Genomic DNA, 19,009 nt, shown 5'->3' on the forward strand with positions numbered 1-19,009 from the left:
GCACTTCCAAAACTGAACCAAGAAGAACTACAAAATCTAAATGCACCAATCACAGACAAAGAAATTGAAACCGTTATTAAGAATCTCCCCAACAACAAAAGTCCTGGACCAGATGGCTTCACAAACGAATTCTACAAAACTTTCAGGAAACAGTTAATACCCATACTTCTTAAGCTATTCCATAAGATTGAAGAAACAGGAATACTCCCTTCCACCTTTTATGAAGCCAACATCACCCTGATACCAAAAGCTGATAGGGACAGAACAAAAAAGGAAAACTACACACCAATATCTCTGATGAACATTGATGCCAAAATATGAAACAAGATCTTGGCCAACCGGATACAGCAACACATCAAAAAGATTGTTCATCATGACCAAGTGGGATTCATCCCAGGAATGCAAGGCTGGTTCAACATCAGTAAGTCAATCAATGTCATTCACCACATCAATAAAAGCAAAGCCAAAAACCACATGATTATCTCAATAGATGCAGAGAAAGCCTTTGACAAAATCCAACACCCATTCATGCTCAAAACTACAAAAAATGGGAATAGATGGGAAATTCCTCAATATAGTGGAGTCTATATATAGCAAACCTACAGCTAACATCATACTCAATGGACAGAAGCTGAAAGCATTCCCCCTCAGATCGGGGACTAGACAGGGCTGTCCACTGTCACCGTTACTCTTCAACATAGTATTGGAAGTTCTTGCCATAGCAATCAGGCAAGAGAAAGAAATCAAAGGGATACAGATTGGAAGGGAAGAAGTCAAGCTCTCACTATTTGCAGATGATATGATAGTATACCTAGAAAGACCTAAAGAATCCAGTAGAAAATTACTGGAAGTTATTAGGCAATATAGCAAGGTATCAGGCTACAAAATCAATGTACAAAAATCAGTGGCATTTCTTTATGCAAACACTAAACCTGAAGAAGAAGACATCCAGAAATCACACCCATTTACTGTTTCAGCAAAATCAATCAAATACCTAGGAATAAAGTTGACCAAAGAAGTGAAAGAATTGTATACTGAAAACTATGAGTCGCTACTCAAGGAGATAGAAACTGATACCAAGAAATGGAAAGATATCCCATGCTCATGGATTGGAAGAATAAATATCATCAAAATGAATATTCTCCCCAGAGCCATATACAAATTTAATGCAATACCCATCAAAGTTCCACCAAGCTTCTTTAAGAGAATAGAACAAACACTACAATCAGTTATCTGGAACCTGAAAACACCTAGAATTGCCAAAACCATCTTAAGGAAAAGAAACAGAAATGGAGGCCTCACACTCCCAGACCTTAAACTATATTAGAAAGCCATCATCATCAAAACAGCATGGTACTGGAACAAAAATAGGCACACAGACCAGTGGAACAGAATTGAAAGCCCAGAAGTAAATCCCAACACCTATGGACATCTAATCTTTGATAAGGGTGCCCAAAGGATTAAATGGGAAAAGGAGGCTCTCTTCAATAAATGGTGCTGGGAAAACTTGGTTGAAACATGCAGAAGAATGAAATTGAACCACTTTATCTCACCAGAAACAAAAATCAACTCCAAATGGATCAAAGACCTAGATGTCAGACCAGAAACAATCAAATACTTAGAGGAAAACATTGGTAAAACACTTTCCCACATACACCTCAAGGACATCTTTGATGAATCAAACCCAATTGCAAGGAAGACTAAAGCAGAAACAAACCAATGGGACTACATCAAATTGAAAAGCTTCTGCACATCCAAAGAAACTATTCAACAAACAGAGAGACCCCTCACAGAATGGGAGAAGATCTTCACATGCCAGACATCAGACAAGAAACTAATCACCAAAATATATAAAGCACTCAGCAAACTTAGCACCAAAAAAGCAAATGACCCCATCCCAAAATGGGCAGAGGATATGAACAAAACATTCACCACAGAGGAGATCCAAAAGGCTAACAAACATGAAAAAGTGCTCTAGGTCACTGATTGTCAGAGAAATGCAAATTAAGACAACACTAAGATACCACCTCACTCCTGTAAGAATGGCATACATCAAAAAGGACAGCAGCAACAAATGCTGGAGAGGATGTGGGGACAGAGGAACCCTTTTACATTGCTGGTGGGAATGTAAATTTGTCCAGCCTCTGTGGAGAGCAGTCTGGAAAACTCTCAGAAGGCTAGACATGGACCTTCCATATGATCCAGTAATTCCTCTCCTGGGGTTATACCCCAAGGACTCCATAACACCCAACCAAAAAGAGGTGTGTACTCCTATGTTCATAGCAGCACAATTCATAATAGCTAAAACCTGGAAGCAACCCAGGTGCCCAACAACAGATGAGTGGCTGAGAAAGCTGTGGTATAGATACACAATGGAATATTATGCAGCTATCAAAAACAATGAACCCACCTTCTCTGACCCATCTTGGACAGAGCTAGAAGGAATTATGTTAAGTGAACTAAGTCAGAAAGATAAAGATGAGTATGGGATGATCCCACTCATCAACAGAAGCTGACTAAGAAGATCTGAAAGGGAAACTAAAAGCAGGACCTGATCAAATTGTAAGTAGGGCACCAAAGTAAAAACCCAGTGGTGAGGGATAGACATGCAGCTTCCTGGGCCAGTGGGGGGTGGGAGTGGGCGGGAGGGATGGGTCACAGTCCTTTGGTGGTCGGAATGGTGTTTATGTACACTCCTAGCAAAATGTAGACATATAAATCAGTAGTTAATTAATATGAGAGGGGGAAATCAATTGTATGTGTCAAAGTTTCTCAAAACACAAACTGAATCTTTTTAATATATAGGCTATGTATTTGATATGCGGACTCTCTCAAAAGCCTAGACCAAGTAGATTAGAAGCATCCAATAGCACAGCTATATACAAGATACTGGATACTGTACAGCAAACCATAACAAAGGGACTTTTCAAAGTTAACCCAATTAACAAATAATGTGATGATAATATTAACTATCGATTGTCTTTTTGAACCCTAAGACAGCAGGAACCTCACATCTTCACTATAGAGCCCCTACTTCCCCCAGTCCTGGAACCCTTGGATAGGGCCCATTTTCCCGTATGCATCTCCCAATCCAAACCAAATAATATTGCATCCGCCGATCACAACCTAACCAAAGCAACGATTGCCACCTCAACATGCTTCACCTCAGGCTGTGTCCAGAGACTTCACGTGTGGAATGACAACCCTTCAGCTTCATTACTCAGGTGAGACCTTTCCTTTTATAGTACACTCCAATTTCATCTCAGGTAGTTCACTTTATAACAAAGTCCCATAACCTAGATATACACCAGTTTCTGTGAGAGAGAGCTTATGTGCACACGTATCCATAAACTACTGCAAAATATATACCTGAAAGCAGAATTACACTAGAGTTTGCAGTGAGTACCTCCCTAACACTTCCTCTCCACTATTCCAAGCTTGGGATCCATGATTGCTCAACAAATTGTTTGGCTTCATATGTTAACTCTCTTTTCAATCACCAGGTTCCAGATGCCACCAGGATGCTGGCTAGGCTTCCCTGGATTGAAGATCCCACCAATGTGTCCTGGAGCTCAGCTTCCCCAGAGACACACCTTACTAGGGAAAGAGAGAGGCAGACTGGGAGTATGGACCGACCAGTCAACGACCATGTTCAGCGGGGAAGCAATTACAGAAGCCAGACCTTCTACCTTCTGCAACCCTCAACGACCCTGGGTCCATGCTCCCAGAGGGCTAGAGAATGGGAAAGCTATCATGGGAGGTGGTGGGTTATGGGGATTCGGTGGTGGGAATTGTGTGGAGTTGTACCCCTCCCACCTTATGTTTTTGTTCATTAATCCTTTCTTAAATAAAAAATTTTAAAAAATAAATAAATAAATAAATAAAATTTTTTTAATGTACTAAAGATCTGCTGAGTCCCATCACAGCATGATTTGATTATTTCAAAATTATTCTGCAATTTTATTATCTTTAGATATATACACATCTCTATACTACCTCCATTTAATAAATCAGAATGTGAAACTCATAAATAACCATAAATAGAAATGCCAAGAAGGGATGTGTTCAAACAATACTAAAATAACCAGTCATTTAAATATCTAATCAATAAATGTTTTCCTATGATAACTAATACAATTCTGTTGACTAACTGTATATTTTAAGTGAATTCAGATTACAATCTTGTTTAGTTTTCCAAATAAAACAGAACATAAAATGTGTGATATAAATAGCACAGCATTTTAAACATTATATTAGTTTATAAGGCTTCCCTTCTAACCATGGAAAAATAGATCTTTAGATATTTACAAGTAAGAAACAAGTGAAACTGTTTTCATCAGTTTTGTTTTATCAAAATCTAATCTCTAATCAAAAGAGCGAGAATAAAGCTCACTGGTAGAGCATATATTTTACCTTATACAAAGTCCCAGGTGAGAGAGTCTCTAGCACCATGGGATCAGCATATGTAACTGGTGATACAGTGATACTTCCTCTTTCCTTAACTCTCTCTCTCTTTCCATCTAACCTAAATTTAAAAAGGAAAAGTAAGAGTTGACCAGGAACAGTTGAAGCAGGGGATAGACTCTGCATCAGGAAGGACCTGGGATTGAGTCCCAACACCACACGGAAGCACCATGGTGAACAGGAGGCAAAACATCATGGATGGTACTTGCGATGATTTTCCCTTCTGATTTTCCCCACTCTCTCCATAAGATGGGGAGATGGCAGAGAATTGTATAAGAACAACATGAATGGCTCTATGCAAATAAATCAGACAACCTAGATGAAATGAATGCATTCCTAGAATCATACCATCTGCCAAGCATAACCCAACAGGAAGTAGAAGAATTCTCCTGCTTTTTATCTTAGCGCTTTGCAGCCATCAAATTGCAGGTGCTACTGTGACTGCGACCTGACTTTCCTGGGTAGGTGGCTTCACCAGTGTGTACCAAAGCCTCACCTCTCCAGAGCCCTACTCCACTAGGGAAAGACAGAAGCAGGCTGAGGGTATGGATCAGCTTGCCATTGCCCTCATCCAGCGGAGAAGCTGCAACAGCCAGACCTTCTACCTTCTGCACCTCAAATGGAATTTTGGTCCATATTCCCAGAGGGATAAAGAATAGGGAAAGCAATGACTTAATATATGATGCTTTAATATATGATGCTCAATTATTAAAAATATATATTTTAAACTACTTACCCCTTCTTGTTTAGTGAAGAGCTTGAGGCAGTCACTCAGAGCTACACATGTTTCTCTAGAAGCTTCAGAGACAACTTCAGCTTTCTGAAGAAAGGATGGAAGCATTTCTATAAAAATAAATAAATAAAATGAGTGAGCTTTTAAATAACCTTAAAACCCACAAAAATGTAAGTTCAGGGAGTCAGGCAGTAGCATAGAAGGTTAAGCTCAGGTGGTGCAAGGCGCAAGGACAGGTGTAAGGATCCCGGTTTGACCCCCAGCTCCCCACCTGCAGGGGAATCTGTGGGTGTCTATTTTTCTCTCCCCATCTCTGTCTTCCCCTCCTCTCTTGATTTTTCTCTGTCCTATCCAACAACGAGCGACATCAACATCAACAACAACAATAATAACCACAGCAAAGCTACAACAACTAGGGCAACAAAAGGAGAAATAAAATGGCCTCCAGGAGCAGTGGATTCATGGTGCAGGAACTGAACCTCAGCAATAACCCTGGAGACCAAAAAAAAGTAAGTTTAGGGACTGGGCGGTAGCGCAGCAGGTTAAGTGCATACAGTACTAAGTGCAAGGATCTGGGTTCAAGGCCTCAGCTCCCCACCTGCAGGAGAAGATGTTTCACAGGTGGTAAAGCAGGTCTGCAGGTGTCTGTCTTTCTCTTCCCCTCTCTGTTTCCCCCTCCTCTCTCAGTTTCTCTCTGTCCTTTTCAATAAAATGAAAAAATGTCTACCAGGAGCAGTGCATACTTAGTACTGGCACTGAGCCCCAGAGATACCCTGGAGGCAACAAAAAAAAAGTTTAAAGGAGTAAATAAAGTTAAAATGTCTAAGCTACTGCCAAAAAATTTATTGATACCATTACTCACAATTAACATTTCCTTTTAAATTTTCCATGGTGAAGTAATTTGATTGAAAAAAGAAATGTTAGAAAGACAAAAATAATTCTGCAGTGACATATCTAACACGTATGAAAGCAGTATCAACTCAACTTCCTCTAGTTTTTGTTGCTGCTGTTGTTCAAATGTTTGGCATAACTGGGCTTTTACACTGTCAAAGATGTCAAAGATACTGTGGACATCCAGTATCTTTTAATATAGTTTAAGTTGGGAACAAAAATAATACCACCAGTGCTAACCATAAATTTAATGTACTTACTCATAACAAAAAACAAAACAAAGAGCACTTGCAAGAGAAATGAAAAATTCGGGCCTATCACTTGAAAAATCAGGTAAGACATACAATCTTATACAGGTTGTGAGAAAAATGTACTTAATTTATTACCTTTTGTTGCCCTTGTTGTTTTATTGTTGTAGTTATTATTGATGTCATGTTAGATAGGACAGAAATAAATGGAGAGAGGAGGGAAAGACAGAGAAGGGGAGAGAAATATAGACAGGTCTGCAGTGTATATCTTTCTCTCCTTTTCTCTATCTCCCCCTCCCCTCTCAACTTCTCTCTGTCTCATCCTATTAAAAGAAAGGAAAAAAAAAAAAGGCCTCCAGGAGCAGTGGATTCATAGTGCCAGCACAGCTCCCAGTTATAACCCTGGAGGCAAAAAAAAAAAAACAGTAAACAAAATCAACCAAGTAATTACAAATGTCAGTAATTTATATCAATTAGGCCATAAAAAGCAGGTTCCACCATGAAACAAACAAACCATGTAGGAAATAAGAAGAAAAATAAAATTTACCAAGAACATGCACAAAATTTTTTGGTCAGAATTTCTAGGTGATATAACTGTATTACTTTTTAAAAAAAAATATTCCCTTTTGTTGCCCTTGTTTTATTGTTGTTGTTATTGATGTCATTGTTGGATAGGACAGTGAGAAATAGAGAGAGGAGGGGGAGAGAAAGACACCTACAGACCTACTTCACCACTTGTGGTGTGACTCCCCTACAGGTGGGGAGCCTGGAGTTCCAACTGGGATCTTGCACTTTGTCCTTGCACTTTGCACCACCTGTGGTTAACTCACTGCCCAACTCCCAATTGTATTACTTTTTATTGTTTTTGAATTATTCCCGTTTATCTACACGGACATGGTTTACTTTAACATAGAAAAGTACTTGGAAAAATTATTTCTCAGCACTCACAGGCAAAAAGTATCAATGAGAGGAAAAGACCAGAATAAAGGTGTGTATGGAAAACATCATATTTAATATAAAAGCCAAATAACATCTTTTCAAATTTCCCATCTTTTTAATATTGTTTCCTATTAGGTTACTGATAAAGATAGATATTTTGGGGTAAAGAATATAGTTTCTTTGTGTCAACTTTCCTTAGTGACAACCAATTTATTGAAAACTACTGTATTCTTTCTGAAATGAAACATTTCATCTTTTTATATTGAGTCTGAAAAACACTGAAAATTTATTCAGTACTTAGCAGTAAGAAAGTACTTAGCCATATGCTAGATACCATCTGACTTAAACAGTTTCTCAGCAGATGCCTCAGATGGAGCTGTGGACCAAGTGTTATGAGGAGATGTACAAGAAAAGAGGAATAGCCTCAGTCTTCCATAAATTTTCTGAGTAATCTAGTAATTTTCCACTTTTCTGGAAGAAATTATGGTAAGATGGAAGCACTGTCATTCAAAGATTTTTTCAGATTAAATACCATTACATGTTTAATCACCTCCAAGTTTGCCCATGTTTTAGATTATTTTACACTTTAGATTCCTAATGAAATAAAACCATTAATGCCAATTTTTTTTTTTAGAAACTTAAATTTAAAAACCGTATCCAAGTTTTTAAAATATGTTCCAGGAAATATAATAAAGGTAAGTTTTTTAAGACTCCCTTCCAAGTTCCAGATTATTTTGTTCAAAACAGAGTCAAAAGTTATGTTATTTCTCTGACAACCCAGTGGTCAAACAAGATTTTGAAATCACACTGCAGCACAGCAGCACAGTGTAAGAGTTAATGGACTTTGAAATATCCTAGAGAGAAGGAAAAGCCATAAAAAAAAAAACCCTCAGTGGGATAGAGAATGGGAAAGCTATTGGGGAGGGGATGGGATATAGAGATTGGGTGGCGGGAATTGTGTGGTGTTGTACCCCCCCATCCTATGATTTTGTTAATGTCTCCTTTCTTAAATAAATAAATAATAATAATAATAATAATAACCCTCAGTTCACACTGGTTGCTTCTTATATAATGATACTTGCATACTGTTACATAAAAGGAACTGCTAAGCTTCTAAAAAAATTTACCAGCAAGCTCTGCGAATATATTTCAACCAGCTTATTTTGTAATGAATAAAAGCAAAAAGACCATGTATGTTACCATGTTTAGCTTACTTTAAGAATTATATGCTGGCAATTTTGAGAATATTTTTGTACTAAATATATTCATAAACTCAGGAAAGATGCTAGAAGATTATATGTGAAAAACTTTAGAGACATGTATAAAAAGCTCACAATCTGTCATTTCTAGAATTACACCATAAATATTTTAATTGAGTTAGTTTAAAAACTAGTGGAATATCACTTGTTTTTATTAACAACTAAACCCAATTACAGATGACCTCCATCACTTCCCTAATGGAGAAAAAGTCCACACCCCTTACTCTAACATTTTAGGCATTCCATGAACTCAGTTTCAGTTTGACAGCATTCTTGAAATTCTTTCCTAGAAATATTCTTCCACTTTAATGACAAGGAGCCTTTTTTCAAGATGTTCCCTCTCCCATGGATATTGAAAATAATTATTAATATTCAGAAGTTTCTGCACTTAACCAAAAAGTTGTTTTCAGTGGCTGGGGAAATGGTTTAAAAAGCACAGTACTGAATCTGTATGCTTGAGGCTCTAGGTTCAATGCTCAGCACCTCATGGACTGGATTGGTTTTTTTTTTTTTCTTTTCTTTTCATCTCCTATGAAACTCTCATATATATAAATAAGATCAATTTAAAAAACTTTTTGTTAAGGTCAAGTTTAAACATGTTCCTTCCATAAAGCTTTCTTTAAATATCACTGTGTAATGTAATCAGTCTTAATAGACTGCCCAATGCAGTCAGACTGATTCACTTACACCAGAGAACACTGGCATTATACACATGTTGTTGCTCTAGTGACCCGCATGTTAAGTCTCTTTAATATCTCCAGTTCTCTAGTTTCTCTCTCTCTCTTTTTTCTGTTTTAAATTCCACCATTTATTAAAACATAAAATTTTAAAAATTTTCCAGTTAGAGAGATAATGACTTGATATTGGAATGCATACCTTATGGAAGAGTGTCCCTTGATTTGATCCCTGGCATTACTTATGCCATAATGGTGCTCTGGTACTGCTCTCCCTTCTCCAAATTCTAGGCAGTAAAATTTTTCCACCCCTCTATTTACAAATTCAAATTTTGAAACATAAAATTAAGTGATCTTAGATTATTTATGCTATAATTTTTTTATAATTACAACAAAACTACTGAATTTTTTTTTGAAATTACAGAAGATTAAAGCACTTTCATTGTACTTCTATAGGTTGGCTGACTAAGACAGACTGGAAAATAAACAATTGTAAACAAATTCTTTTACTTTAAACATAAGGAAGTATATTTTGCCAAGTTCTGAATATTTAAGTGCTTAGTATTTCTGTCATTGGGTCCAGTCATTTAAAAGAAACCTAGCACAGGAGAGGTAGCATAATGGTTAAGCAAAATCACTTCCTGGGACTCCAAAGTCCCAGGTTCAATTCTTGTGGCACCATAAGCCAGAACTGAGCATTGAACTGGTCTGTCTATATTTTATATTAAAACAAAAGAATAATATAACTTTAAAAGAAAAAGGAAAAGAGTGGCCCAGGAGGTGGCACAGTGGATAAAGCCTTGGTCTCTCAGGCATGAGGTTCTGAGTTCAACCCCCGGCAGCACATGTACCAGAGTGATGTCTGGTTCTTTCTCTCCTTCCTATCCCTCTCACTAATAAATAAAATTTTTAAAAGTGTGTTTAAAAAAAAAGAAAAAGAAAACCTTGACTAATGTCAATGCAGCTCTTTACCATTCTAATGACAAAAACTAAACATTATAGGAGATTAAAGCATAAAAATGAGATGACTTGTAGTGAGAAAGAAATGCGTGTGGCTATGTATATAAAATATGTGATCTAACCTATATGAGTAGAAGCACTTTAAATATTGACTTTCACATCTAATTGGAGTTAAAGCAATACCTCAAGAAAAGCAATCTCTCCTCAAAGATGAAACAGCTCATCCAGTAGAGTACACAGGGCCCAGGCTGGAGCTCCACCAGACAACACATAGGAGCACCTGCACAGGGGAAGCTTCAAAAGTTGTGAAGTAGAAGCGCAACACATCTCCTCTCTCCCTCTCAGTCTTTTACCCTATATATATATATATATATTTTTTTTTTTTTTAGGAAAAAAAAAAGCAAGCAAGGAAGGAAGGAAGAAAGGAAGAAGAAAGAAAACAACCTTGGAATATACCTAAAATAGACCTACTAGCTTTTTCCAAAATGAAGACCCCAAATCTTCATCTGTAGTATTCTTGCCTTTAGGTTCATGATTAGTCAACAATTTGTTCTGTTTTATATCTAACTCTTTTTCAGCCACCAGATTCCAGATGCTACCATGATGCCAACTGGACTTCCCTGAGCAGACCATCCCAGCACTGTATCCTGGAGCTCAGCCTCCTCAGAACCCTGCCCCACTAGGCAAAGAGAGATAGAGGCTGGGAGTATGGATTGACCTGCCAATGCCCATGTTCAGTGGGGAAGCAATTACAGAAGCCAGACCTTCCACACTCTGCATCCCATAATGACCCTGGGCCCATACACCCAGGGGGTTAAAGAATAGGAAAACTAACAGGGGAGGGGAGGGGATACGGAGTTCTGGTGGTGGGAATTGTGTGGAGCTGTACCCCTCTTATCCTATGGTCTTGTCAGTGTTTTCATTTTATAAATAAAAATATAAAAAAAGAAAAGAAAAATAGAAATACCTTTGTAGCAGCAATGAACCACGTAGGTGCAAAGACCCTGCTTGCAGTAATTAATAGCTGCTAAAAACTGTGCTCCTGGGGGCAGGGCAGTAGTGCAGCGGGTTAAGCACATGTGGCGCCAAGCGCAAGGACTGGCGTAAGGATCCCGGTTCGAGCCCCTGGCTCCCCACCTGCAAGAGAGTCGCTTCACAGGTGGTGAAGCAGGTCTGCAGGTGTCTATCTTTCTCTCTCCCTCTCTGTCTTCCCCTCCTCTCTCCATTTCTCTCTGTCCTATCCAACAACAAATGACATCATCAACAGCAATAATAACCACAACAAGGGTATGACAACAAGAGCAACAAGAGGGGGAAAAATGGCCTCCAGGAGCAGTGGATTCATGGTGCAGGCACTGAGCCCCAGCAATAACCCTGGAGGCAAAACAACAACAACAAAAAAACTGTGCTACTTAAAACTGAAGCTTTAAAGCTGTAAGATATAATAATATGGAAGATATCTAAGAATACAAATTTATTTATTGTTTAAAATAAGATGCTTAAGTATAATGGTCCACTGAACAAGTACAATAGAGTAAACTATCTGTATAATTTATACTAACTTCAGTAGGGGACATAGAGTTCAAAATATCATGAGTTGAAGAGTGTGTGTGTGTGTGTGTGTGTGTGTGTGTGTGTGTGTGTGTGTGTGTGTAGAGAGAGAGACAGAAAGAACATTATATAATGAGTACTATCTATGTGATAATCAGACATGAAATTTATGAAACTTCCTGTCTTCATAAAGTTTGTATCCTAATAGGTGAAATAGAGAAATTATGCATACATATGTAGTAAATGACCAAGAGAAAAATCAGGCAAAATAGGAAGACAGCGAGTGTTGAAGGGGTTAAAAGTTTGGATTGGATTAAAAAAAAATCTACAGGGAAGAAATGGAAAGTTCAAAGGGTAACAGCATAATTTTAGCAAGAAAATCACAAAAGTGAGGAGGGTGAGTGAACTTGTTGAGACTTTTCATGCAGGATATTTATTCATCCTAGATAGAGGGTCAAATGGAGGAGATGGTATCAGGAATAGTCACAGATCAGGCTACCACACAGATAGGAACCCAGCAGTACTGCTAGCCACACCCCAGCTGAAGGAAGCAAGGACAACCACTTACTTCTTCCTTCCACCCCTTCCTCAATCTCCTGACAGAATCTCCGACTTAGTGAATTATTTCAGATGAACAGGGGAAGGGAGCTGTGGTGGTGCAGATGGGAGTCATCAACAGCTCAGGATGCGTGATGGAGCAGAGAACAGCTGTGGAAGAGCAAGAAAGGCCCAGCAACAGGAGGAAGCCTCAATCAGGCTCTCTTCAATAGTCAGACAGCTCACAGACATAGTCTGCTCCTCTGCGATGTGCATGAGCCAGGTTCAGGGCCCTAGCGCACTGAAGGAAGTCTTGTGTTACACTTGCTTTCATTCTCTGTTTCTGTCTCTATCTTCAAAGAAGACTAGTAAACAAAAAATGCCACTTTGAACAAAGGATCTAAGAGATCCAGTATTGCTGGGTTCCTAGAAAAAGGTCTTTCAGGCAGATATGTGTACAGACCAGGCCAGAAGCAGGAGCAACCAAGGTCTGGGAGGGACACCAAAGCTGCTGAACTGGGGAGAAGCAAGCAGGGAGCAGCAAGAGGTTAAGGCAGAGGTAAAAGAGAACATGGAATGGCTTTGGGGGTCAATGGAAAAGCTAAATTTCACTGTGAGATAACCTGAAAGCCACTGGATGTTCTAAACAAAGGAATCATCTACTTCTGCCTTAGAAGGTTCCCTGGGACAGGGGTTGTCAGGACAAAGGTCAGCCAGGAAGCTGTTCTAACCTGTCCTGCAGGAGACAGTGGTTTAGGCAGAGATGAGAACAATGAAGGGGATGACAAGTATGTTTACTTAGAGCCTAGAATTTTTCAAAGTTTTACAAGGGTTGATCATAAGTGCTCTTAAAAAATGTTAACACGCTATAATTCCCTAAACTCATTTTCAAGAATCCTAAGGTAATCCAAGTGATGTGGGAAGCAAATATAAATGCACAACATTGTGACAGCAAGAACATGGCCATAACTAAGGATGAACTTGTGTTTTTATGGAAGAAACAGGCTGACTACTAGGCCTGTAAATCTTCCAAATGCTTTATTAGCTCAGGTGAATTATTTTTGTTTTGTAAATTGGCTTTTGGTAAAAGATAAAGTAGTGAGAATTTCAAAACTGCATTCTTTGAAGTTTGAGTGATGTGTTCTTGATGCCAGATACATAAATTTTCACATTCATCCAGAAAAATTAGGCTTAAAGTCCACTCATGAAAATTGAAGTAGCATTTAAATAGAAGGTATTTCAAACTAAAGCCACAATGCCTGGTCAAAAGTATTGAATGCATAATGGGAGAAATGTCAAGAAGTAAAAATGGCAGTAAATAAATTAAGTGGTCTGGGAGGTGATGCAGTGGATAAAGCATTGGATTCTCAACCATGAGGTCCCGAGTTCAATCCCCAGCAGCACATGTACCCGAGTGACGTCTGGTTCTTTCCTCCCATCTCTCTCATGAATAAATAAATAAATTCCTTTTAAAAAGAAATACATTTTTAAAAAAGAAGTAAAACTGAACAAAGAAGTGATCAGGTTGCGAAAGGTCTAAGATGACAAAGTTTTTGTTTTATTCTATAGCTCCAAGGAAACTTAAAAAGATTTTTTAACAGAAAAAAAAAAAAAAGCTTACAGTTAAAAAAAAAAAAGTGACTTTCTAAAATTAATCTGGCAGCAATACTGCAGTATTTCACAGAATCTAATTTGGAAGAGTTCCTAAAACTCTTCAAATTCAACTTTCTTTAAGGATGGAAAGGCTTCAGAAGGCAGGCGACAAAAGGGTAGGCTAATGAATTGAAAGTGACACAAAGGGAAATTAGTGGAAGTTGGGAAAAAAATGCATCTCAGTCTTGAAGTTCATATACTTTTCTTCTAAAATTACAACTAACAATTTGAAATACATTTGTACTTTGTCCATGATCATTTTCAGTTTTTGTCTTGAGAAGTCATTGGCAAACTATGTAGACATTTTGGAGCAGGACATCTATCTGTCAGCTTTCTTTAGTTAAACACATAACACAAGTTTATTCTGCACAAGTCCTTGACAGAAAGAATAGATTCAGTTACCTTGGATTCTTTAATTCCATTCATGAAGTCATTTTAATTCAATGTACTTATTATTTGTATAAAATGTAGTTTTATTCATTATACCAATCATTCAGAAAAAAGTTCTCAGAGGCCATGCCCTGTGAGCACACAGTACAATGCACAAGGACCTGGGTTCAAGCCCTTGATCACCACCTGAGGGGTTGGGGGAAGGAGCTTCACAAGTAATCAGTGAAGGACTGTTGCAGGCAGGTCTTTCTCTGTCTCTCTCTGTCTCTATCTCTCTTTCTCTCATCACCCCCTCCCTATTGATTCTTTTAAAAATTATCTTTATTGGATAGAGACAACCAGAAGTCTAGAGGGGAGGGAGTGATAGGGAGGGAAAGAGACAGAGAGACACCTGCAGCCCTGCTTCACCACTCGCAAAGCTTTTCCCCTGCAGGTGGAGACCGAGGGGTCAAACTTGATTTTTATTTCTATGCAATAAATAAAATATTTAGAAAGAGAGAGGAACAGTTTTTCACTGTATGTAACTCCACAGAATTTTATTGTTTATGTATGAAATAGGATTGTCAGATCATAGTCAGGCATCAGTTCCCAGATAGCATTGCCTCTCGTGATTTTGAATAGTATGCATTTCTCTAGTAGCAAAATTATGTATAGTATCATTCTGGGGGATATGTAACAGATAAGGAGATTTAACTCAAAGTTTAAAGACAACTTAATTGGTTTAAAGTTTTGATGGGATTTCTTTTCAGTTGGTTCAGGTTAAAGGATTTAATCTTTATTCATCATATTCATCATCACTCTGGTTGTCTCTTTTGAGGTGTTGATTGTTACATCTTTACACTTTTGATATTTCTTGGAGGTTTTAAAAACTTACAGAACGCAAGCTCAGACCTACAGGGATGCAAAGGTTGCACATGCTCCTGCACTGACTATGGGCCCCAGATCAGATTGATGGGTTTTACAGTTAATGGTATTTATATACTTTTCTCATATTTGAGAACTACTCTCTGCCCTGATCCAGCTTTCTAGTCCTATTCCCAACTCTGACACCATCTTCTCAGACAATACCTTTAAGCCTACCTGCATGTTAGCTGTCGGGCTTAGGCCAAAATTAGTAAAGTCATGGGCCCCTTGGAATATACTAAAATAGACCTCCTGGCTTTTTCCAAAACGGAGACCCCAAATCTCATCTGCTATATTCTTACCTTTTGGTTCCTGATTATTAAACAACTTTTTCACCTTTATGTCTTAATGCTTTCTAGCCACCAAATTGCAGATGCTACCATCATGATGCCAACCTGACTTCCCTAGGCAGATGACCTCAGCAATGTGTCCTGGAGCCCCACCTCCCCAGAGCCCTGCCCCACTAGGGAAAGATAGAAACAGGCTGGGAGTATGGATCAATTTGACAATGTCCAGATCCAGTGAAGAAGCAATTATAGAAGCCAGAGTTTCCACCTTCTGCACCCCATAATGATCCTGGGTCCATACTCACAAAGGGATAAAAAAACAGGGAAGCTTCCAATGGAGGGGATGGGATACGGAACTCTGGTGGTGGGAATTGTGTGGAATTGTACCCTTCTTATCCTATGGTCTTGTCAATCACTATTAATAAATTAAAAAAATTCACTGGTGGACATAGCTGCAAAACTCTGAACATGTGAAAAAAAAAGAAAGAAAGAAAGACTGGGGGCTGGGTGGTGGGTGGTGGCACATCTGTTACAATGCATAAGGACTCAGGCTCAAGCCTCTGGTTCCCACCTGCAGGGGAATTCTCTTTCTCTCCCTTCTATCCCTCCCTTTCACTCTCAATTTCTGCCTCTATTGAAAATAATTAATTAATTATTTAATTAATGTTTTTTAAACTGACAGACACACTCTACATGTGTAAACTTTAAATTATGAGTTATATTGAACGAAGCTGTTATTTGGAAAGCTCTTTGTGGATAAGTAAGGCTAAGTAATATAATATTGCATCTTGCAAATTAATAATCAAAATGACCTAATTGTCCATCTCAAAGTGATGATTGCTGATGTTTGTTGAAATAAAGAGAGGTATACCCACAGTACACTTGAATAAAAAACACATCAATTTTATTCTCATCTTAACATTCACATTCCCTGGGTACAAATAAACTGAACTTAAATGTTCACTAGTTCACACTCTAAATTCATGTTAATTGTAAACTCAAAGAAAGATAAACTAATTAACTTTTTCTAAAAATATCACAACTGGGGCTGGGTGTTGCATACCTGATTGAGCATACATGTTAGAATGCTCAAGGACCCGGGTTTGAGCCCCTGGTCCCCACCTGCAGGGGGAAAGCTTTGTGAGTGGTGAAGCAGGGCTGCAGGTGTCTCTCGGTCTCTTTCCCTCTCTACCATCCCTTCCTCCTCAATTTCTGACTGTATTCAATAAGTAAATAAAGATAATAGAAAATGTAAAGGAAAAAATAAAATAAAAAATATCCAAACTCAAGTCTAAAATAACTGTAAGAAGTCTAAAGTCTGAATTATTTTTCCAATATTTCAATCTAATATTGGATTTGGTATTTTTGTACCATATTATATTTTTATTTTTAGAACATATACACAAGGAGCATTTTTCATAATTCATAACTAATGGAAAAGTGAAGCTGTGAAAAGATACTATCAAAAAGTAGGTAATAATTAAAAAGATAAGTTCAGGGAATCGGGCGGTAGCGCAGCGGGTTAAGTGCACGCAGCGTGAAGTGCAAGGACCAGCGCAAGAGTCCCAGTTTGAGCCCCTGGCTCCCCACCTGCAGGGGCATTGCTTCACAAGTGGTTAAGCAGGTATGCAGGTGTCTTTCACTCCCCCTGTCTTCTCCTCCTCTCTCCATTTCTCCCTGTCCTATCCAACAACAACAACAACAATAACTTCAACAATAAAACAAGGGCAACAAAAGGGAATAAATAAATAAATATTTTTAAAAGACAAGTTCATTATAATCATAAAAGCCCATATCTGGAAATAAACATTCTTTCATTTTACAGACGTGGCAGCCAAGGCCATTAAAAGCTAAACATACTGTACAAGTTATATTTAATTTTAAGGAGAGTGATAAGAGCAAGAATTCAAACACAAGATAATCTGACTCCCAAGTCTTCTGGGATTCATAAGCAGAATTCTTATCATACAGTCAAGACAAATTTATAGCCTCCAAATGTTAAATTTAATTATTTATTTACTTTTCTTAAAAATTATTTATCTGTTAAAAAATTTCTGTGAATAGAAAATTTAAAATAGCTCTTTTGAAAATTTTAAACAGAATTCTGAATTAAAACTTAAGAAGTACTGTTGTCTTGTTTGTTTGTTTACCTTTAGTCATGTCACATTCCTTAATCATTTTGAGAAAGTTGAAAATTTCTCTATCTAGTTTCTGTTGGCATATCTGTGCTTTCTGGAAAAAAAAAAGAAGATAACAAAATTAAAACAAAAATTTTACATTACATATGTTTTAATGTTCCTATCAAAACATACTTCCCAAGAGTTATGGTACTAGCAGAGAAAAGACAGTGGACATTTCCTTAGAAATTGAGTATAACATTCAACTAAAGAATTAAAATAAATCTTTTGGTTTCCCAAAAATAGTTGACATCTTTGATGAAAATACCATACAACTGTCTTAATTACTTCAAATAAGTGATATCATATATAGTTGGGTTAGATTTCCCTTATTTGTTAGCATCTTAGGTTGGCTTGATTAAATTCATCCAAAATTATAAAAATTATTCTTTAAGAATGTATTTTGTAATGGTTTATATTTTTAAAAATCCAAATGTTTTTTTTTAAATAATTTATTTCTTTATTGGGGAATTAATGTTTTACATTCAACAGTAAATACAATAGTTTGTACATGCATAACATTCCCCAGATTCCTATTTAACAATACAACCCCCACTATGTCATTCATCATCTTTCATGGACCTGTATTCTCCCCACCCACCCACCCACCCCAGAGTCTTTTACTTTGGTGTAATACTCCAATTTCATTTCAGGTTCGACTTGTGTTTTCTTTTCTAATCTTGTTTTTCAACTTCGGGCTGAGAGTGAGATCATCCCATATTCATCCTTCTATTTCTGACTTATTTCACTCAACATGATTTTTTCAAGGTCCATCCAAGATTGGCTGAAAACGGTGAAGTCACCATTTTTTACAGCTAAGTAGTATTCCATTGTGTATATATACCACAACTTGCTCAGCCACTCATCTGTTGTTGGACACCTGGGTTGCTTCCAGGTTTTGGCTATTAAAAATTGTGCTGCCAAGAACATATGTGTACACAGATCTTTTTGGATGGATGTGTTGAGTTCCTTAGGATATATCCCCAGGAGAGGAATTGCAGGATCATAGGGTAGGTCCATTTCTAGCCTTCTGAGAGTTCTCCAGACTGTTCTCCACAGAGGTTGGACCAATTTACATTCCCACCAGCAGTGCAGGAGGGTTCCTTTGACCCCACAACCTCTCCAGCATTTGCTGCTGTTACCTTTTCTGATGTATGACATTCTCACAGGAGTGAAGTGATATCTCATTATTGTCTTGATTTGCATTTCTCTGACAATCAGAGACTTGGAGCATTTTTTCATGTGTTTCTCAGCCTTTTGGATCTCTTCTGTGGTGAATATTCTGTCCAAGTCCTCCCCCCATTTTTGGATGGGGTTATTTGTTGTCTTGTTGTTGAGTCTGG

General features: G+C 37.8%; 1 protein-coding gene across 2 annotated transcripts in view; it reads right to left on the reverse strand.

Moving 5' to 3' along the window:
- OSBPL1A (oxysterol binding protein like 1A) overlaps positions 1–19,009 on the reverse strand; it is a 251,514-nt gene that overhangs the window by 131,046 nt on the left and 101,459 nt on the right. For both annotated transcript variants that reach the window (XM_060173612.1, XM_060173611.1), the window contains exons 15-16: positions 17,640–17,721; positions 5,201–5,307 (exon numbers count right to left, since the gene is read on the reverse strand). In XM_060173612.1, the coding sequence (XP_060029595.1) occupies positions 5,201–5,307; positions 17,640–17,721 (189 nt within the window). The remainder of the gene's footprint in view (positions 1–5,200; positions 5,308–17,639; positions 17,722–19,009) is intronic.

This window comes from Erinaceus europaeus, chromosome 15, assembly GCF_950295315.1.
Source record: "Erinaceus europaeus chromosome 15, mEriEur2.1, whole genome shotgun sequence".
Lineage (NCBI taxonomy): Eukaryota > Metazoa > Chordata > Mammalia > Eulipotyphla > Erinaceidae > Erinaceus > Erinaceus europaeus.